The 23,168-nt window shown below is 35.2% G+C and overlaps 1 protein-coding gene across 1 annotated transcript in view; it reads left to right on the forward strand.

Moving 5' to 3' along the window:
* Nucleotides 1-23,168, forward strand: part of LOC148946230 (uncharacterized) — a 309,809-nt gene that overhangs the window by 172,881 nt on the left and 113,760 nt on the right. The window contains exons 36-40 of the mRNA XM_089097640.1: nt 1,555-1,831; nt 3,835-3,879; nt 6,002-12,962; nt 15,301-15,353; nt 18,141-22,832. Of these exons, the coding sequence (XP_088953766.1) occupies nt 1,555-1,831; nt 3,835-3,879; nt 6,002-12,962; nt 15,301-15,353; nt 18,141-22,832 (12,028 nt within the window). The remainder of the gene's footprint in view (nt 1-1,554; nt 1,832-3,834; nt 3,880-6,001; nt 12,963-15,300; nt 15,354-18,140; nt 22,833-23,168) is intronic.

Here is a 23,168-nt window from a genome sequence, read left to right on the forward strand (position 1 = left end):
ATTTTTTAGATAGTCATGGTGTTCACTATAGTTGGAAGGCTGAATGACTATGCCTTTGGAGATATCATGACCCTCCCACCGCCCCTGGGGAAAGGTCAAGTTACAAAATTTGCCTATTGTTTACGCATAGTATTTGTTATTGGGAAGTATGCATACAATGTTCGGGGGGGGGGGGAGGTCCACTGGTGTGACTCTACACGGGGAAAATTTTCAGTGGTGAGGGAATTCTCCAGGGGGTGAATGCTTCAGGGGAAATTTTAAACTGAAGGAATTTGTCAGGATTCCTGTACGAAATTCTTCTTATGTCTTGCTTTCTTTTTGCCGTCAATTTTTTGCGTGGAGATGTTAAGGGTAATTGTCCGGGGTAAACTTTCACCGCGATCGAATTGTCTAGAGGATGAGTCCTTGGGGAGGAGGGAGTTTTCCGTGGAGGAGTAGCCAGATTTCCTGGAATTATTTAAACAACGATCAAGAATTAAATAAAAAAAACAAGTTTTTTAGCTGAAAGTAAGGAGCAACATTAAAGCTTAAAATGAACAGAAATTATTACGTATATGAGGAGTGACTCCTCCAAAACACCTCACTCTTTACGCTAAGGATTGAATTCTATCCCAGTCCTTTAAGAATAACTCCTGAAACACTATGTTCATTTAATTAGAACAATAAGAAACTTTTTTTTTAAGTACTAAAAAAATTACTTTCAGTTGAAAAAACTTGTTTTTTTATTTAATTTGAAACAAGGACTGAGATGTGGCTAAAAAGAAGGAAACAACAAATCAGGCTAATTATATGAAATCTATAGGATTATCTTGAGATTCAGGCAGGGGCCAAAATCCCTCTGTCCTTGTTTATGCCATATGGGTACAGGACGTTTTTTGTGGGATCACATTTTGGGGGAGTTACAACTTTGATCAAAAACGACAATGGGCGAATTATTTAAAAAATATAATATATAAGAAGAAAAGCAGAAAAATTAAGTTTTAATCTAAGCGAGCATACAAAGATCATTTTCGGGTTTAGGAAATTTGAAAAAAATGTGTGAATTATGTTGAGAACAAAACAAATATCTGCTATACATTTTGAGAGGGACCCAGGCCTCCTGATTACGGACCTGCATTGGTATTTCCTCTTAACTAAAATAAGGCAATGTAAACAGTTTTTGTTTTTGTTATGTTGAAAAAAAAATTGGCGTTTGAAATGTTATTCAGTTTACGTTTTTAACAGAATGAAATGTCTAGTTATTTTTTACAGTTTGAATGCTATTTTACTATAATTAAAGCTGATATTCAACTTAAGTCTTGCCTGGGCTTTTTGAACACGGACTTGATTCTCATGTAGATTGCTATTTATTTATGGTACTTCTCTTCGTTTTCCTTTTCTTGTTTTATCGACACCAGCCCGCAGAGATATCCGGGGACAAGCCCACTAATAAATGAGTTAGTATCTGTATTACTTTAATTGATGTATAAACCTTTACCCCTTTTGTTAAATACTCCTTTTGTTTTTAGAAGATGTTAGAAGTGTTGCACTAAGGCAATTAAATTTTTTCCATAGGTTTCACTGATGCTTAAGCAAGGTGTGTCATCAGAAGAGGTGATAAAAATAGCGGAAGCTGGGGATCTACCAGCTTTGCTGAAGCCCGAATCTCAAATCCCCCTAATTCGTCTCGTGGGACAACAAGGTCATAGCGCAATTGTTGCTCAAGTCATAGTTGAAGAATCTACAACTTTGCTGAAGGAAGAACAACCACTTCCAATTTACAAGGAACATACTACAGAACCAGAAGTATCGGACCTTGAGACAGCCCATATTTTTGCGCCTAATTTGAAAAGTAAGTATGGTCTCCTTCTGACAGATCATCTGACAGTCCATATAAATAGATACATTTAGTTTTTTGGTGGGGGGGGGAGGGCTTAGGACATGACTAATTTCTCCTTTTCACGGAGCCTGTTTGAAGAGATTCTTCGACTAGGTGCAGGAAGCTCAGTACCCATGTATCTTATAAGATATAAATCTATGATAATAAATTATTTGTAGCTGGTCTCAATCCGGCAATGACCTCTTTTACTGATGCAAGATTTTCGCGTTAGAATGACGCCATATGCAATTTTTTAGTTCTCGTGGTCAGGGGAGTGTGTTCGTCTACATGGGGGGGGGAAAGGGTTGGAGGAGGTACTTGTGAAAAAACAAAAAACAAGATAATTGAAACTGATACGGAAAAAGCTAATGAATATAAGCATGCAGAACGCATCAAAGATATTTAAAAAGGTGACATTTAAAATAATACAAAGACGTACTGAAATAAATAAAGAAAAACGCAACTAAAATATCGTTTTTACACGATTGTTTTTTTTTTAATATTTCCATATAGTTTAATTAAAATAGATTAAATTCCGTTGAGTTTGAATTCAGGTTAAACTAATTTACTTAAAAAAGAAATTAAACTTAAGGAAGCTCAATAATAAATTTTAAATTGAGTCAAATTTCAAGCTGTAGTATTTGTATAGTTAATGCAGTTTTGGGGTTCTAAATTGAAATAGAAAACTTCAGAGGAGTCGATGAATTTGGGAAGCAGTTAACTTAAAGTTAACTTAATTTACATCCTCTTAGCAAAAACAGATCAGACTTAACGTTAACGTTAACGATAAGTTAACGTTAAGTTAACTTAACGTTAACTTAATTTACATCCTCTTAGCAAAAACAGATCAGAATTAACAGCACTGAAGAACTAACATAGCAAACAGAAAAAGTCAACACTAATCCGTACCCGGGTCGTGTCTCTTTGGGTCTCAAGTCAGGAAAGCAGCTAGCTAATTTTATTACATAACAATTGAAAGATATCTACAAACGGTGATATTGAGTACACAATTTCTAAAACTATTATACTGGGAAATAACTAGTCAGTAGTATATTTAGAAAAAAATAGGGTTAAAAGCTCTGATGACGTATTACTTCTACCCCACACATGCCTCTTGAGAATCAAAAATTTAGACTTATCAGAAATAAAAATTTATTTTTGGTAGAAAGTAATAGTAATAGTAGAATATAGTAAATTTTATAGTACAAAATATAGTAATATAAAAAATTATAGTAAATTTTATATAGTAAATTTTTATTTAATTATAGTAATTATAGTAATATTTAATTATTTTAACTATAGTAAATTTTATAAGTTTATAGTAAAAAATATAGTATATAAAATATATAGGAAAAATATAGAATAGTAGTAATAGTAATAGTAGTAATAGTAGAAATTTTAATACATAAGAATTGAAAGATATCTACAAACGGTAATATTGAGTACACATTTTCTAAAACCATTATACTGGGAAATAACTAGTCAGTAGTATATATAGGAGAAAATAGGGTTAAAAGCTCTGATGACGTATTACTTCTACCCCACCCATGCCTCTTGAGAACCAAAAATTTAGACTTTTCAGAAATAAACATTTATTTTTGGTAGAAAGTATCGGAAGTAAAGATTGTCAATTGCCTCATTTATTGGGTTTCAAAAAGTACCCAGATTAGTACCGCTGCTATCTTAACTGTAAATACTTTTGGATTCAAAAATTAGCAATCTGCTACCCAAGTTCAGATAGAAAAGAGCATATACCTGGGAGTTCATTTTATAAATTTTTTTCCATTTTAATTGCTTGATGTCTGGTTCCTCTTTTTTGTATGCGGATATAAGCTTGACAGAGACGTGGTTTTGCTATTGTATACTCTTCTCTTGCCTCCCTCTCTATCTCCTTGTCTCTCTTCATCTTTTCCTTAGAATTTCTATTTTTGTATATCTATATTCTTAAGTTTTAAGGTTTTTTCTTCTTCTTCAAGCATTGCCCGATGTTCCAGCTCTATGCGAAGCTCAGGAGCAAAAGGGTAAGTTTCTATTTTGTATGCAAAAATAGTGCAATTCCTTCCACATGTTTTTAAGTCAGAAAAGAAAAAATGGAAAGCCTAAAAGACATAATGATACCAAGAAAACAAAATATTCAACTTTTTTATTATCTGTAGGCTTTTAGCAACATTCAGTTACTGGCAGAATAAATGGTTGACATTATGAACTATTATTCTAAATTTGAAAAGATTCGGCAACATTTATCTCTATTCTGTTGTATGAATGTATCTTTATTTTATCTATATCTCTTCATGTTTCTTTATTTCACTATTCATGTTTCTTTCTTAGTTCTAGACTGGGTTCCATATTTTAAGACATCATCTGTTATCATAGGGGCGTAATTTCGTCAAAACCCTGGGGAGCAAGGGCAAAATTGGAGCCAATTTTCCTAAGTTAAGTGAAAATGATTGTGAAAAATGAAAAATTAGCCATACACTACAGTAAAGGCAAATGTATACTGAAGAAAACTGGTCTGTTTCTGTGGATGCTTGAAAATGGTTGGCCTATCTTAATTTTGACAAGATTTTTGAAGACACTGCATTTCAAGTGGGGAGGCAAACTGGGGTCTGAGGGGAGGAGCAGTTTCCCCCTTCAGCACAGCAAATTACGCCCCTGTGTTAGTTACATGTTAGTTACAGCTGCGCTACATGGTCTTAAGCCCTCAAGTGATTTTAATACTGTCAACCAGTATTGTCATTATTAAGACTTTTATTAATGTAAATAGATTCCTTTTTTATGCAGATTTTTTTTTTAAATAAGTTCAAGTCTATTCTATTGTTAAGATAAATGAAGACGTTTTGGCTACTTAAATTATTATAGCTGATGAGAAAGCTAATAAAGAAATATGCTGTTCTAGTACTTTTGAATTTTCAGTTTCTTTTTTCTGCATCCATGTTAAATAGATTATGCTTACCACAATAACAATGGATAAAATTAGATGTTAAATTGGGTTTCAGTTTATTTGTAAAAATTAAAAAAGATAAGTGGCTTATCTCTTTTTATCAAATGTCAGTTAAACCTTTTCTATTTTAATACCTTTTTTCTTTATATAGTTTTTTAAACTTCAGATTTTATAATGTTAGCACTTTTTTGTTATTGTTTGTCCAAGCCCTTTAAGCAGCTAATTGGTTAAAGTCAGTTTGAGCAATTTCTAGTTCAATTCATATTTTTTTCTGTATTTACCTATTAGGTGTCTTTTCTATTAAGATTATGTTAGAAAAAGTGTTTGAACTTTTAGTCTTTATAGTTTGTGCCTCAACAGTGTTGCTTTTACAAATGGGGCCTACTTTTTTTTGATAAGTAGGCCTAGTTTTCAGTTTTCATTCTAATTTATCTGACTCTTTATTTTATTTTCAGCTGTCTTCAATCCTTAATCCTTTTTCTTTCCCCTTTTTTCACCGCAATTCGTTGACTTGTTGCTGGGTTTCAGTTTTCTTAATTGCGTCTGTAATAATTTATTTGTTGTAAGTTTTGTTGTGTTATTCTTTTATTTTTTTGGCAACATTTCTTTTATCATCACTAATGTTAGAACTGACCTACGAAGACAATGTCAGTTCGTCATATTACCCTGAGGTATATTTTTGTTTTGTCTATGTTTTCCTATTTAAAAATCGAACCGTATCCAAACTAGCTACGAGATGTTTTATTTCTCACGGAAATGTGTTAAATTTTCAGTATTATTTAAATTTTACATTAAATTTGGGCTAAGTGCAGATTCTTGGTAAAATGTGTTCGCTCTGATAGCAAAGTCGAGGCTACGGTGCAGATTTGAAGTCTTTGTCTCAACAGAAAGTACAATCACAGACACACACATCTCTCACTCACTTTAATAATTTATTTGAAATAAGATAAAACAATGTCTAACATATTAATCTTTTCCGTTCCTGAATTTTGGCTACATCTAGGCATGACTTTTTTCTGTTTTTGCAAGATCTACAGAACTTCCTCTGATTTGTATGGGTTTGAAAGGTATTACATTTTCAACTTAACCATAAACAATACCAGCTTTACATTTTTCATCTTCTCATTTTTTTTTCCTTCTACAATTTCTTTAATTAAAAGATGATTTACGTACAGGTTAGAGAAGGAGATTTTTCTTTTTAGAACTGATTACATATCAACCCAGAAGGACAAAGACAAAAATAACATCTTCAAAAAAATCTGTAGCCATGGCACGCTCTTCGGCCTCTGGCACACAAACCACTGCTGTCATTGATATGAGGGGTTCTTCTAAAGGGGAAGAATGTTCCAACCATGACAAAATTTTGGCATTAGATCAACCATTACAGTTAACAGAAAGCAGCAAGATAGATATGACACACGAAATATGTAAAGAAAATCAGTTGCCCGATATTAAAGTAGAAGGTTCTGTAGATTTAGTTATAAATTTTGCTGCATTGAGAAATAGGCCTCTCGCTGAACATGCCATCATTGAAGTTGAACCTCGTTTGTGCAGCTTGGCAGACGTGAAACAACAAGATCAGATAACAGAAGCAAAAGAACATTGCGTTGTCAAGAAAAGTTGTGGTCCATTTGTTACTACGCATGAAGTTATTTGGACACTTCCAAATATCAGTAAACTTTTACCAGAAGAACTCTCAACTAAGCCAGTGCATGCTAGTTCTCTTGGAACAGCTATTGTAACTACTGAAGAAGAAACTTTGGATCGAGAGCGAGCTTTGGACAAAAACTCTTGTTTGATACAAACTGCTTGTTTAAAATCTGTCGAACACTCTCCACTTTCTGTTCATTTTCTTGAACAGCACCTTGGACATTTTAGCCTGATGAAAAAGAAACCATTTCCAGACTCAGAAAATGTGATACCCCTTCCACATAAAAGTTACTCGTTAGAAGCAAAATTTCAACAGACTATGGAAAACGCTACACTTTTTAATAGCTCTTCATTGTTAAACCAACCTGGAATTGGAATGTTAACTATTCAAGAAAGCAAGGCACAAAATGTTAGCGAAAATCAGCTTTTAGATATCGAAAAAAGTCTTTCCGCCACCGGTACACTTTCTATTGAAAGACAAGCAGCCATTGCAAAATGTGATCCACTTCTAGTTTCTTCGCGAATCGCATATGAAACATGTCAGGAAACTGAGAAGTTTGATGGTAAGGTATTTCCAGCTGGCAAGGCGAGTGATATATTGACTGTCAATGAAAACAAACATCTTTCATCTACACACCAGTTAATCGAATCTGTTAGGACTCATAAGGGAGCAAGTTCGTTAGATATTACAAATAATGCTAGTCTAACTCAATCTAGAAGTCAAGCTGGGATTACAAGCGAACGTCAAGCCCATTATTGTGAGGGAATATTATTGAGCGACAGATTTTTGGCTCAAAATGCAAATATAATACCTAACGAAACGATTGCTTTATGTGTCAAAGATAATGAGAGTTTAGAGGCTTTGGGATCGAGCATAATTCCTGATGTTTCAAGAATTATGGTAGAAAAAGTGAAAGAAAATTATACGGATCTACAAGGTAAAGCTGCAATAACATCTGTACAAAAGACTATTGAAGTCATTGGGGACTTAGAGATAAACAAATATAACTTTTCACAAGGCGATGCTACCTTGCAAACTGTTTGCAGGATTATTTCTAGCGTATCTCAACCGCAACTTCTACAAAAAGAAGGGTATTTCAGTGTTGAAAATATTTCGACTACCCGAGTAAGATCGGAAATTATGGAAAGTCAATCCTTCTCAGTTGCTACCCAAACTGAGTTAGAGAACTTGCAGCATGCAAACTTTGTAAATCCAGAAGCTGTTGCTGCAAAAAAAACAACCACACTACATGAAGGACCTGCTTTTTTTACGCAATACCAGCAGCCACTGCAAGGGATGCAGAATTTTACTGTAGCCACACAACAAAAAAAGAGTAAATCTCTCGTTGAAGTCCCAGCTTACAATCAAGCCAAATCTATACAGTACGTTCAAATACTAGATAGAGAAAAAGATCTTCTCTCAATTGTGCCTCATCAAACTTGTGCTGAAGAAACGATTCTGGGCAATATGCCACATACAGTATGTATTAATCAAGCCATGGAAAATATTGACACTTGTCTTAAATCCAAATCGAAGGATAGTTCTATAGCTAAAACGACAGTTGAAGTAATACATAAAGTGGTTCCAGTGGTTGAAGAGCAAAAAGCTGCTGACTCGTTCTGTTTTCTAAAGATGGATGTGTCGCTTGAGAACAAGCTAAGCTCTAGAATTGTCCCTCCCAATAATAAAGTAGTTGTTGTTGAAGCAACTCAGATATTTGATAAAGAGTCTAATCAACCTACACTATGCCCAGAAGAAGAAAAAATTCAACTTGGAAGATTAAACCGCCTCCCACTTTCTATATCGATGCAAGAAACCCTTGAAACTGAGTGCGAAAATATCAATGGTATACCACCTAAAAATTTACCTGATCATGCATCGGGGAAGGTAGTCTATAACGAAGGTTTTATACCACGAATTGAAGATCAGAAAGCTGCTGAGTCTACCTCTTTTTTGAAAACAGAAATACTAAACAAAACTATGATTAACTTTGAGATGATCCCTGACAATAGTAATGCACTGATTGTGCATACAACTCAAGCGTTTGATGGAGAATGTAGTCAATCCACTCCCTATCCAGCAAAAAGAAAAGCTCAGCTTGAAAGAGGTGAAAGTTTACCACTCTTCATATTGATTCAAGAAACTCTAGAAACTGATTGTAGGGGTATTGTAAATAGGCCAGCAGAAAATATAGCGGACCAAACAATAGGAAAGGCTATCCATATTGAATACTTGATCCCAGTGATCGAAGAGCAAAATACCACAGAATCTATCTCTTCTCTACAAACGGAAAAACAAAATGAAAAGAAGGCAAGGCTTGTAGTGACACCCGTTAATAATAATATTACGGTGGTTAATACAGCTCAAATATTTGATAAAGAATTTTATCAATCCACAGTGCATGCAACGGAAGAAAAACCTGGTTTTAAAACAGTTGAATGTTATCCAATTTCCGTATTGATGCAAAATACCCTGGATAATGATTGTGGAAATATTGACAGTAGCCCAGCCAAAAATTTATCTGACCAAATAACAGGAAAGGAAGTTGTTTCTCAAGTCCTTATTCCAGTAATTGAATTGCAAAATCCCATTGACTCTGTCTCTTATCTACACAAGGAAAAACGAACAGAACAGAAGCTAAGCTTGGAAATTATACTTGCCAGTAATAAAGTGACAGTTGTTAATAGACCTATGGTGTTTGACAGAGAATGTAATTATTCCACTTTGCATCCAATGGAAGAAAAAGCTAAATTTGTAAGAGTCAGAAGTTTGCCACTTTCCGTGTTGATTCAAGAAACACTGGAAACTGAATATGGAGATATTGGTGTTCAGCCAGCAGAAAATTTGGCTGGCAGAGCAACAAAACACGCAGTCACTGTTGAAGCCTTGACTCCATCGATTGAAGTGCAAAACACTACTGATTCTACGTCTTTTCTACCCAAGGAAAAGCTGAACAAAAAAAAACTAATCTTTGGAATGACACCTTTGACTAATAAAGTTACAGTTGTTAACGAAACTCAAGTCTTTGATAGAGAATGTGACCAATCTATTCTACTCTCAGCGGAAGGGACGGCTGAATATGAAAGAGTCAAAACTTCGCCACTCACCATATCGGTACAACAAATCCTGGAAAATCACTCTGGAAACAATAAAGTTATACCAACAGATAGTGTAGCTGACCAAGCTTCAGGAAATACAATCAATGCCGGAGGTTTTGTTCCAGTGATTGAACTGCCAACTACTTGTGATTCTGTCTCTTTTTTACAAGAACAAAAACTGAAAGAAATTAAGTTAAATTTTGAGATAATTCCTGGAAAAAATAAAGTGACGGTTGTTAATAGAGCCCAGGTATTTGATAAAGAATGTGATTGCTCAGCTTCATATCCATTAAAAGAAAGAGCCGAGTCAACAATCGTTGGAGGATCACCGCTCTCGACGTCAGTGCAAGAAACCCTGGAAACAGACTCTGGAATTATCAAAGATAAAACAACTGAAAATTTGGTTCACCAAGCAATAAGAAGAAAGGCCATTAATGCTGAGGGCTTTATCCCGGTGGTGGAAGTTCAAGGCACTATTGACTCCATCTCTTTTCTACAAGAAGAAATACCGAATGAAAATAGGTTAAGCTGTAAAATTAGTCCAGCTAGTAGTTCTTCAGTAACTGTTCGCGCAGCTCAGGTCTTTGATAAGGAAAGTACTCCACCTATTTTCAATTCAGTGGAAGAAAAGGCCGATTTTCAATGTGTCGAGAGTTTAACAATTTCAACAATGATTCAAGAAAGGCTAGAAAATGAAAGTAGAAGCATTCAAGATGAATCAGCGGGCATGTTAGTTGACATTGCATTAAGAAAGTCAGTAGATACCCAACGATGCGTTCCTGAATGCACTTTCAATCAAATTCTAGAGTCCGTTTCAGGGGCAGCTTCAGAACCTTTAAAGAATATGATAGGGAAATCTTGTCTTGTTTTAGCTAGCGGTAAAGTAAATTTAGTATTCCAAACTAATCCTTTTGAAAAAGAAAAAAGTATTGAAGCCGAAAGCCCAGGCTTTAGAAGCGTCATTTTAGAACCGGTAGAAAATGTTTTGGTGTCAGTATCTGCGCAGCAAGAACTAAAAATGGTAGGGAACCTTAATGATGAAGCAGCCGTCTCACATAATTGCGCAAAAAAAGATTTTACTTCGCCTGAAAGCCCTACTGTTACAGCTATGCATAAAGTCTTAGACAATATGGGAAGATTATGTGATGAGGGCCATAGAGAATACTTAGCTCATATTGATCTTACACATGCAACGAAAAAAGTAAGCACGGTGAATATTATTTCATCACTCTGGAAAGAAGAAAAATTACCCTGTTCCGATGATTCTGACAAAAAAGCAAATATAGGCCCTATCCAGAGTAATTCTTTGTCTGTAACTGCACATTTGGTCTTAGAAGCTGTTGATATACTCTCTTCTTTTGATACCTCAGAAAAAGCTACCTACAGAGTTGGCGTCGAAGAAAAGATAGTCGAAAAGAAAGTACCATTTTCGGCAACAGAGCATTCAGATGAAGCAAAATTGATTGCATATAAAGACGATTTAGTAAGACTAGGGAATGCAAGAATGCAGAACAGTGCTGAGTCTCAAGCTCCAGCTTCAAGTACAGTATTACTTTTTGAAAAAGAAGGAAGCTTCAATGCAGCAAACAGGTACTCAGGTAAAGACAGCATCAATTGCTGGTTCAAGTCAATTCAAATGGAGCCTGTTTCATTTTCTTCACAGAAAACATTAAAAAGCACAGGTACTCTACCAAATTTGGAAAGTGGACGTTCTAGTGTCTCTTTTACTGATGAAATATACATCCCCTGCAGTAATTTCGCTGCATCTAGTGAAAGTCAACAAGCACTTGAATTGACTGAACAATTTTTCAAAGACAAACTTGAAGGAGCTGTAGGTAACCTTAGTCTTGTTCCAAATAGCAACGAATTAACAAATGTAGATGAAGTTGCTTTCGATAAAGAGCAACAGCTTGTTTCTGTCCCTTTAGCTTCTCAAACTCAATGCTGCATACTTTCATCAGAAAACTGTTCATTAGTCGTTTTACCGCAAGTAAACATGGGTACTTGTATTACCAATACTTTGAATAAAGATTTATCTGAAAAGGTAAAATCACTGTCTGTGTTAGGAGAGTTCGATGCTTCATGTAGTGTTGCTCAACAGGGTATAGAATCGATTGCAGTACTTCCGATAGAGGAGCCTGAAAAAGAAATGTGTGAGTCTATTGTGCTTCAGAATAAGAGCATAGCAAGTGCAGTTAGTGAACCTGAAGTTTTTTACAAAGAGTACAATTTAGAAATAAGGAAGCCAGTGGTCCTTGACACGAAAATTCAACTTTATGAGAATGCTCATCTTTTTACGTTCGAGCAGCAAGAACTGGAAATGTTAAAACTGATTTCAAAATCTGAGCTCGAAAGAGCTGAGATACCAGAATTAGAAAACATTTCAAATATGAGGCAGCTATCTTCAAGTCTAATTTCTAATCAAGCCGAAAAAGTCTCGTTAATAGGTGAGGTTGCTTCTGAACCAACTTTGGGCTGTTTTACATATGGTGAGGATAACCCTCTAACGAATATCATGAGTGAAACTTCTGTATATGATGAAGAGCGAAATGTTTTACCTATTCGTCAAATCAAAAAGGTAGCTAAGCCTGATTCAAGCGAAAGTTGTTCCTTCTCAACATCATTTCAGCAGAGTTATGAAGGCCGGCCAGCTACAGAAAGTATTATAGATGATATTTACTTTGAAAATATACAAACTGAGACACCTTTAGTTGCAGTATCTGGACTACAGACATCCCTTGATACTCCGGTTAAAATTGCTGCAGCCGTTCCTGTACGCAGTGAAGATATTACAAAAGCTTTCGCAAATGAAATAAAAATTGAATTCTGCGCACCAATAGAAAACACTGAGTATCTCTATAAAAAGGAAACTACTTTGACTGCACAAGAAGCAGCAACACCTATAATTGTGCAATCAATTTGTGAATTGGCCGGCATTCTTCCGAAAAAGAATGTAGCAGATGCAACTTTACAGTTGGTCATGACAACCCCAAAATTAACTCCTGTTGTTCAATTCATAGCTCCTGATAAGTCAACTAATTTCCCTTCAGAAACGTCTGTGATAGGTGAGGTCAAGTCCTTGACCGAACAAGTCTTGAAGGCTTCAGATACCGTTTATGTCAATTTTGCTGAAGGGGAAAATGTTTCGGGACTGAATAGTCTACCTGAGGAAACAATAAGCTTGGCCTCAAAGACTATGTCACTGGTGGATGATGGGAATGCTGCAGATGTATTACGAAGTTGCCCTTCTGAAAGTCTCCCTTTGACTTTTGAATTGTTGTCTGATTTAGATTATTCTAGGCAACCTACAATAATTTGTACTTCAGCAGATGGTTCCAGTGCTCTTAAAGCTTGCGACACCTTGGATCAGCAATCATTCGACATAATTGGAATATTTTCTTTGCTTCTGAGTAAGTATAAATTCATTTAATTAAAAGTGAGTTTGTAAATTTATTCCTCTTTTTATGCCTATTGAAAAAGCCATCTAGTAGATCAATAATTTTAAATTTAATGTTATTTTTACTTTTAAGATAGTAATATGTAAATATACTTTAAGGTATTATTAATTCTCGAGCTTATTTTCTAACTATATTTGCCATCAACCGTTGAAAATCAAAGAATAAATTTCAATTGAAGGTAAAAGAACAAATACAAATACTACAAACACACCACACATAACACGCACTAACACACACAAAGATATATTTTTTGGTATCAAATTGTCTTATGCTCTAAAATATGTACCAGCTTCAACGAAATACTGACTTGTCCCGTTCTACACTATTTAAATTCAAATTACAAATCACGTACGTAGAATATAATGATAACCTTTGTTTCATATAGAATGTTTATGGGTTTTTGTAGGAATAACACACTTTCTCTCGATTAAACGATACCAAAAACGTAATAATTTTTCTTGGAAAAAAGATGCCAAATATCTATGAAATTTAGATTTTTGATTACTTTGTTTTATTTTTTTTTTTTTTTTACCTTGTTTTATGCAGAAAATTTTTTGTCTGTTTGATGGACTAAACTTTTTGCTGTTGGTTTTTTATTAGTATTTTTTTGCAAACAAAAAAATAATTAAAAATAACAGATTATGCTGCCGTATCGTTTTGCTGTCCTATGTTTCATAAAAGGCGATCATTTGAGTGGACTTCATGTTTTCCCAAGAAAATTAGTTTCTATGGGGGCAGATCAGCTGTTGCTAAGTCGGTCTGAAAAGACCGACTGTCTGAAGACCCAGGTCTGAAAAGTTTATTAATGGAAAAATGGAAATTTTCCATGAATGAGGCATTAGTTCAGCCATAAGGTGTCCCCCTAAACGATACATGTTGATTCTTGGTACCCTTAGGAAAATCCTGGTAGTCCTGTTGTAATTGCATGCTTTTTGTTCATAGTCATTAAACTAATCTATAAGTTCTATATTTTAAATGTAATTTCTACTAAGACAGTATTCCTACAAAAAGAAATAACTTTATGATATTACTGAATTTTGAAAATAAGTTTTAGGTTTTTATGTCCAGCATTATGATCTTCTTCTCTGAGACACTGGTTAAAATTATAATTTGTGGAGTAGGGTAGAAACCTTCTATAAAGTTCTTTTGCTGAATTTTCAGAGAATGTGGAATTTCCCTTGTCAGTTCATTGTAACTTTGTGTTGTTACATGATTCCCAGCAACTTCCATATATATATATATATATATATATATATATATATATATATATATATATATATATATATATATATATATATATATATATATATATATATATATATATATATATATATATATATATATATATATATATGTTTAAATCCCTTAATACCCTTTAGTCGAACCCTAACACCTGACCTTATATGATTCAACACCACAAACGTAACACACAGCGAAGAGATGAGAGTTGGAAAAGCACATTCTCTGTTGAAGGTACCAGGAAGTGCTACGCTTGGTCATAAGTGATACTTTTGTGTTGTATTTTTTTTTTTACCCAGCGACAAGATCAATGAAAAGCGTTCTTTTTTTTGTGGTTTAATCAGCTTTTATCAATAAATGTTTCATTAGTTTGCCTTAGCCATATTTCCAAAAGCGAGGAATCAAAACTGCTTATTTTACATTTTTCATTTAACAAAGTTTTTTTTTTCGAGAGGAAACTGAAATGAAATCTGCAAAACATCGCTACTTTATTTTGGAGTTAGAATTTAAAATTTGAACCCAATTTACAAGTTGGTATCTTCTGGTTTTGGGGCTAAAATACTCCAAGAGTCCCTTGTTTGGCTTTCCTTTATAATGCTTGTACCACATTCGCTAGATTTTACAGTTGTAGGAGGTGAACTCATCAGGGTCTTATAATTAATATTACTGATATTCACCAGGCTATGGTATGGCAAAACCTCCTTTGGCACCTATATCTTCTGTGAGTAATTGCCAACTGTTTGTGAAAATAATACGCATTTATTAGAATGTTAATTTGCTATAATGTTTTTGAACTTTGTAGCGAATCCTGACAATCTAGCAAAGTGAAACTTATACTTGAAAAATATCCACGCATAATTGAAGCTACTGGACAAAGCCTGCTTCCACTCAGTCCTTGTGACTTTCAGAACGTCTATCATAATTCTATATTAATTTCATAAGAAAAAATTTGCATAAAATTTGTTTTTTTTTTTGCTTTTACACAACCTCTTTCTATAAAACAAGTTTTCCTAGCCTTCCTTTTTTCGTATCCCAATTACTTTTAAATTTTTTAGCTTCGTTGCAGAAGAACTATCGTCTTATTTTAGAAAACTTAAAGCAGGATGCTGTATAAGAAAAGCCATCGACATGTAAATAAAAAATAACTTAAATTTTTAAATTTGTAAATCTTGTAAATTACCATTGAGTCTAAATCCAAAGGGAAGAAAATTGAATGCCTAATCAAATAGTCGTGAGTAGAATAACACATGATAACATATTTTTAACGTCATTGGGGTAATGATAAACTTACGATCTCAATTGCCTGAGATGATCTAGGGATTTTATTATTTATGGAATGTCCTTCAAATCTTCAACTTTTAGTAATCTAGAACTATAAGTGTCATGGCTTATTAATTATTAAAATAGAAAATAGAAAAAATAAAATAGAAAAGACTAGAATTTATCTACACAAAAGCTTAAGGGCCGTTGTAAAAAAAAAAAGAAATAATAAAAAAATAAATAAAAAAAATGCAAAAACAAACACTTCCATATAAAGATAAATTGGTACCAGGGTATAACCTAACTAACAGGGAACCGCATCCTGAATTTAAAAAACAAAACAAAATATTTTCTCCAAACTCTGCACCTATTATCAGAAATTGTTTTGGTCTGTTCATACATCTTATTTCCTTTATTTATAATCTAATTATCTCATCATATTTAAAAGCCTAAGCACTAAACAAAACTATCCTTAAAACCATTATTTATCTACATTTCTCAATAAAAAGAACTAATTCTTCTTCATTCCGACACATGAGACAGAAGTGAGGGGCCGCAGGTCGTCTGACCCCCCCCCCCCGGCAACAATAATTTTTCACTATATTCAAACTCGTCAGTAGGCAACTCATAATTAGTTAACTCCCTCTTTTGCAAAGCCCAACCTTATAATCAAGTTCTTCTTTTCACTGGTGTTTGGTCTTAGCTAACCTTCTCTACCACTTCCTCCTCTCAAAAACCAATTGCTGATCTCATGTGCGCCAATTCACGAAAATGTGGGGGAGGGGCATTTATTTTTTTGAAAACCTAGGGTGGGGAGCAATTCTACTGCTTTTTTTTTAATTGATATACAAAAAAGGTGTTTTTAATGAAAATACCAAATGAGTTATTTTTCAAAATTTAGGGGGAGGGGGAATCTGGAGGGCAATTTTCGAGTACCTGCTTGTGTTCGGTTACTTCCCGCCTCTCTAACTCAGTCAGCCAGGCATAGGCAGGGGATACTGTGGAGAGTCTGCTTTTTAATAGACCTTGAAACCTAATTACAAAAAAACTCTAGCACCCTTAGCCTTTAATTCCTCTTAAATCTCCTTAGTATCTTCTACTACTCTCTTCTTACGATTTATTTCTACTTTCTTATATTCTTTTCTAATTCTCCAGTATACCTTTAGGCTCTCTCCTAAAATTCTTGGAGACTGCCTACATCTTAAGCTTCTTGTAGTCTACATTTTAACTCTTTGCTTTCTTTACTAAATCTTTACTTTTTACAATTATCAACCCTCTGGCTTTCTAGCCTCAACTTTATCACTCCCTTGTCAATGCACTTTTCAGCTTTTTCTGAGCTGAAATTACGCCCCTGTCTTCTACCTTATCAAGTTTACAAGATTCGACTTACTCTTCTATTTACTCCTGAACATTATCTACGACTGTCCCTGGTTTTAGTAGCTGTTTTGTCTCCTTAACAATTTTTATCGATTTTGTAATACACGCCCTATTTTTTGTAAATCTATTTATCTCACCTTCTTTATACAAACTCTGAACCCATACTTCATTTAGACCATTTTAAGAGTATTTGAAACAGGATCCGACCAAACACAATTAATCACTCTGAAATTGCAACACCTTCGCCAAAGACCTAACCCAACCAGAAAATACTCTACCACACTTAATGACCCCAAAAGACCTGTAGCATTCCCCTCCTCTTTATCACCCCCCCAATATGCCATCCGTAATTACATTTTTTTCATTCTCACAATAAAAATAAATATGAGATTCCCATTTATTCTTCATTTGGTTCTGCTCCTTAATCTGGCATTTCCCAATATTTGAATAACCATACCTCCAGAGTTGCTTGAACACCTAGCCTGCTGTTGCAAAAGGTTGTTGTGGACTCGTATGACACATTGCTTCTCATTCATCTCCTATTTCGTTCTATTCACTATTGTAAATCCTAGTGAACGCACTAAAGTCACCTGCCACAATAAAATAATTACCACCCAACAATTCAAGATAATTTCTTTCCCCCTTTTGATAACATCTCCCAGATGTTATCAAACATCAACTATGGCTCCGACCTATTCCTTGATTTGCCACTAATACACTCACATTTGCACCTTTGCAGACAAATTCAAAATTCTTTTCGACGTCTCAGCTAGACCTTTGATATCCCGTTCGTCAGACCTACATAGATCACATAGTATCCCATCATTGTATCCATGAATATTCCATAAACAGATTTTTACATTTTTTGCTCCACCGTCTTCTAAATCCTGTTCCGTAACCGTCAGATCAAGAAAAAGCCTGTAAGAGGCTCTTCCTCTAGTAGTGCATCTATTTCTAGCCCATCCTATCCGTAATCATCTCTCTGATCTGCTCCCACTCCCACTCCCCACTTGACTACTGGGATGGTAATATGTGTCATCTGGGTTTCTCATTGCCAGTCTTTTTTGAGTCCTTGACAGTCTAACTTCAGAATGAGCTAAAAAAAGCAAAAAAAAAGTTTCTATTTACGGTAAGGGATTTTCAAATCGAAGTCTAAATAATAGAATTTTACCTCTTTCTTTACTTTTAAGTTTTTTGTCTACTATAAATCCAAAAAATTTACTTTCGAGAACTAACCTTGCAATATTACTTATTACAGATAACGTTCCAATAGACTCCGTTCAGGAACTTCAGGAAAAAAAGAAGGAAGGGGCAGTTGCCAAAATGAATCTTGATGTGCAGGAATCAATCACAATCCAAACTGTGCAGTTTTCTGACGCTACTAATCCGATCAAAACTGCCAACGAGGGTAAAGAACAGGCTACTTCACTATTGTTGCCTTCGGAAGCCGCTGAAACGACCGTAATCGAAACTGCTCAGCGTGAAGAGTTATTATCATCTACTAGTTTGATTAAAGGTACTATAGCTGATAGAACTTTAAGCACCATTGGCACCAAAACAGTTTCTCAAGTTCAGACATTAAACTCAGTCACTGATATGCCACAAAGAGATTCAAACATAGAAGCAGTAGCAAAAGCAGATCTATTACCGTCCGAACACATACAAACAACATCTCATGCCGTTCTAATAGGTCCAAGTGAAATTAAAGCTGATAAACTAAATGAAACAATTGCATCGACATCAATGACAAAAGCCACATCCATGGTTCCAGAAATCTCTGAAGTTATTTCACACCAAAAAGAAGCTCATACTAGCCCAGCTACTGAAACACCACAGAAAGCAAGATCTATTACAATTCCTCAGAACGCAATTAACACAACTGAAACAACAATTTCTGATAAAGAAAACACTTTAGATTTAGTATCTCCATTACAGTCAAATGCTAAGGTATCAGACACAGAAAAGGCCAAAAATATTGCTTTAGTTACTGCCGTCGATTTAGAATTAAAGGAGGAACCAATAGAGACGTTGAAATTTGAGGAAAAAATCGCATTGGAGTCATATGGGCCTGAGCCAATCATGGCTGTAACTTCACAACCACAGGTTATCAGCAAAGAGCAATCAATAGTTCGAGATTTTGACACGGAGAGAGCCATGTCTATATACACAGAACCAATGAATTTGTCTGGTTCAATGAAAGCAAAAGAGATAATTGATCGAAAAAAGTCTGTTACGGTTACTACTTCAGAGCCATACTTATCAGTTCAACTTTTAAAACAAGTGAACTTTGATCAAGAGCCGAAGTTAGCAGCAGAAAGATATGTATCCGAGCCATCTAACGCATCTGCGTCACATGTACAAATACTAAGAAAGGAAAAAATGGTAGACAATGATGTAAAATCTGAAAAAGCTCAATCAGTTTCTCCTCAGCCTCAGGAACTTTCAGCACATGCAACTCGAATGCAAGATAAAATGACACCTATTTCTGTGGTAAAAGTTGAATCTCAACTTGAAGTTATTCCTTTTGCAACCCAAACTGATTCACTTAAAAGTGCAAAAATATCACTAACACAGAAAGAACAGGAGCCTATTACCGTTACCGAGCATGAAGCACAGGTTTCGGAGAAGGAGCTTAAGACTGAATCTATAAAGCACAAAAAAGCATCAATTAAAAGCCAGGAAAATCGGTCACTACAGATAAAAGAGGTTCGGTCAGAAATTAATGCTGAAGACTTAGTTCTAAAGGAGGAAAAACTATCTAAACCTAACGTTATTATTGAAGAACAGAGGCCAGTAATTGTGCAGGAGGAGGATGTTACCTCTCCAATAGGGCTTCTCCCCGAATCGGTCCAGCCAAAAAAAGCGGCTGCTATAATTAGTAAAAATCAGTCACTACAGACGAAAATAGTTCAGCCAGAGATCCAAACAGAAGATCTAGTTGTTAAAAAAGAAAAACCATCCAAGTTTTTTGCTGCTATGGAAGAACAGAGGCCAGTAATTGTGCAAGAGGAGAATGTCATCTCTTCAGTAGGACTTCTCCCTGAATCTGTCAAGCCAGAAAGACCGGCTGCTATAATTAGTAAAAATCAGTCACTACAGACAAAAATAGTTCAGCCAGAGATCCAAACAGAAGATCTAGTTGTTAAAAGAGAAAAACCATCCAAGTTGTTTGCTGCTATGGAAGAACACAGGCCAGTAATTGTGCACGAGGAGAATGTTACCTCTCCAGTAGGACTTCTCTCCGAATCTTTCAAGCCAGAAAAAGCGGCTGCTATAATTAGTAAAAATCAGTCACTACAGACAAAAATAGTTCAGCCAGAGATCCAAACAGAAGATCTAGTTGTTAAAAAAGAAAAACCATCCAAGTCTTTTGTTGCTATGGAAGAACAGAGGCCAGTAATTGTGCAGGAGGAGGATGTTACCTCTCCAATAGGGCTTCTCCCCGAATCGGTCCAGCCAAAAAAAGCGGCTGCTATAATTAGTAAAAATCAGTCACTACAGACGAAAATAGTTCAGCCAGAGATCCAAACAGAAGATCTAGTTGTTAAAAAAGAAAAACCATCCAAGTCTTTTGTTGCTATGGAAGAACAGAGGCCAGTAATTGTGCAAGAGGAGAATGTCATCTCTTCAGTAGGACTTCTCCCTGAATCTGTCAAGCCAGAAAGACCGGCTGCTATAATTAGTAAACATCAGTCACTACAGACAAAAATAGTTCAGCCAGAGATCCAGACAGAAGATCTAGTCGTGAAAAAAGAAGAACCATCCAAATCTTTTGTTGCTGGGGAAGAGCAAAGGCCAGTTATTGTTCAAGAAGAGGAAGTTGTTTCCTCAGTGGGACTTATCCCCAAATCCATAAGGCCAGGAGAAGGGTCAGTTATAAATACTGAAAACCAATCAATACAAGTAAAACAGGTTCAACCAGAGATTAGAACAGAAAAGCTAGTTGTTACTAAAGAAATCCCTTCAAAACTTCGCATAACAAGGGAAGAACAGAGTGAAGTAAAAATTAAGGAAGAAGAAGCTACTTCCCCAGTAGGGGCTCTTCCCAAACCTGGTTTTCAAGAAAAAGTAGCAGTTATAAGTGATGAAAACGAATCTCTATTGATAGAAGAGGTTCAAGTAGACGTCAATGCCCAAAAACTAGCCATCAAAGATGAAAAAAATTTTAAAGATCATATTATTATAACTGACCAAAGACCAGTATTAGTACAGGAGGAGGAAGTTAATTTTCCAATAGGGATCATCGCCAAATCAATAAAGCCAGAAAAGGCAGTTATTAAAGCCATTGAAAACCAGTCACTACTGGTGAAAGAAGTTGAACCAGAGATAAAAGTGGTAGAGTTAACTATCAAGCAAGAAAAAACGTCAAAACCTTGCGTAATTACTGAAGAACAGAGACTGATAAACTTACAGGAGGAAAAAGCTACTTCTCTAGTAAGAGATGTCCTCCTCAAATCCTTAAAACCAGACAAGGCGGATATCACAATCAATGATAATCATTCGCTGTTGATAAAAGAATTTCAGCCAGAGCTTGCAGTTGGAGATCTAGCCGTCAAAGAGGTAGACAAATCCAAACTGTCCGCTATTATTGAAGAACAGAGGTCGGTGATAGCCCAAGAAGAGGAGCCTTCTTCTCCAATAGTATTTGTCCCTTTACAACCGACTCAAGAATCTGCAAAAACTTCAACAGAAGTAGGAAAGCGAGCTGGACCAGTTGTCGCGGAGCAAGCAACTGCTTACGAAAAAGTTTCTCCTGTGAGTGACATTACTTTGCCTGAAAAGGCTAAGATACTAAGCGAAACAAAAAAACTTGAGGCAGCTATGGCGACCCCTGAAGTGAGCCTTTCTCCGATTTCCATCGATAACCAGCTACATGCTAACTCTCAGGTAGTTTCTCTAACTGAGGAGGCTACATATTCTTCTAATACGAAGAAAAAACCGAGATCTATTATAAAGAAGCACCCTCCACCTAAAGAAACTCAAATAGAAAAAGTAGTTTTAAAAAAAGCTGAAGTAAGGAAATTTGTGCCTCAGCAAGCCACACTTGAAACTGTAGAACTAAAATCCTTTGAGGTTGAGGAAAAGCCGAAAGAAACGAAGGAAGCAAAGAAAGAAGAACAGGTTTTAAACCTAGAATTTATGCCTGAAGCAAAAGCCAGACTAAGGGATGACACTGAAACAACTATTGAGGCTGAAGCTCAGGTAGAACCGTGTGATAGCATTGAAACAACTGTGGATAATTCTTTAAGTGAAAAGAAAAAGAAAAAAGGAAAAAAAGTAAGGCCAAGTCAAACACCACAGCTTGACCTAAAAGAGAAAGGTACAATTGAAGATAGGAAAATAGATAAACAAGATGAACAAATAGATGCAACAATTCCAATCAAGACGAAAAAGCCCAAAACAGACGAGAAAGCATCGTATATGGTTAGAGAAGAAAGTCCTGAATGTGTGCTAGTAGCAACAAAGAAAACTAAAGAACAGTCTGAGTATCAAGAAGAAAATATTGAGAATGATTTTATTATAAAAGTAAAAATGGATGATAATGAAGAAGAAGAAAATAGAGAAATCAAAGAGAAGGAGGAACAATTAGACACAACTATTCAAATAAAGAGAAAAATATCTGAAAAAGACAAGAAATTACCGTATACGGTCAGAGAAGAAAGCCCCGAATCAGTGTTAGTAGTGAAAAAGAAAGAAAAAGAGCAGTGTAAAAATGATGAAGTAAGTGATGAAGATAATTTCACTCTCAAATTAGGAAAAGATGACGAAGAATTATCTGACGATGAGGATACTATTCGGGAGGGATCCGAGAGCCCGGAAAGTGCTGGGGGAATGTTTAGCCTACAATTGAACAAAAAGGATTTGCTCGATATATCTGAAGAGGCGAAAGAGTCCCTGATGTTTAAGATACCCGCAAAACCGAAGATTCCGGCACCAAAACGACATGAAGGTACATATGAGTGCCGTGATTTCACCACTTTGCATTGTTCTCACATTTTCACTACCATTTTCTTCTCTTTCACTTATCAGTATTTATGTATGACGTTTTCTCTTTCTTCTTTTCTTACCTTTAAAAATACTGTTTCATCGTCCATCTTGAAATATAAAAATATTAAATATGCGTTTCAAATTGGCATAATAATTTCAGAAACTACGATGCTGTATAATATCTTAAGAAATAAATTCTTATATTTTACTGTTATTAATTACCTTTTATTTGAACAAAGGATGTTGTTATACATTACTAAAAAAAGGTGACGCCAAATTCAGTATTAAATTGTTGGCT

Source organism: Artemia sp. Qi Xiang Cuo, chromosome 12 (genome assembly GCF_049724085.1).
Source record: "Artemia sp. Qi Xiang Cuo chromosome 12, ASM4972408v1, whole genome shotgun sequence".
Lineage (NCBI taxonomy): Eukaryota > Metazoa > Arthropoda > Branchiopoda > Anostraca > Artemiidae > Artemia > Artemia sp. Qi Xiang Cuo.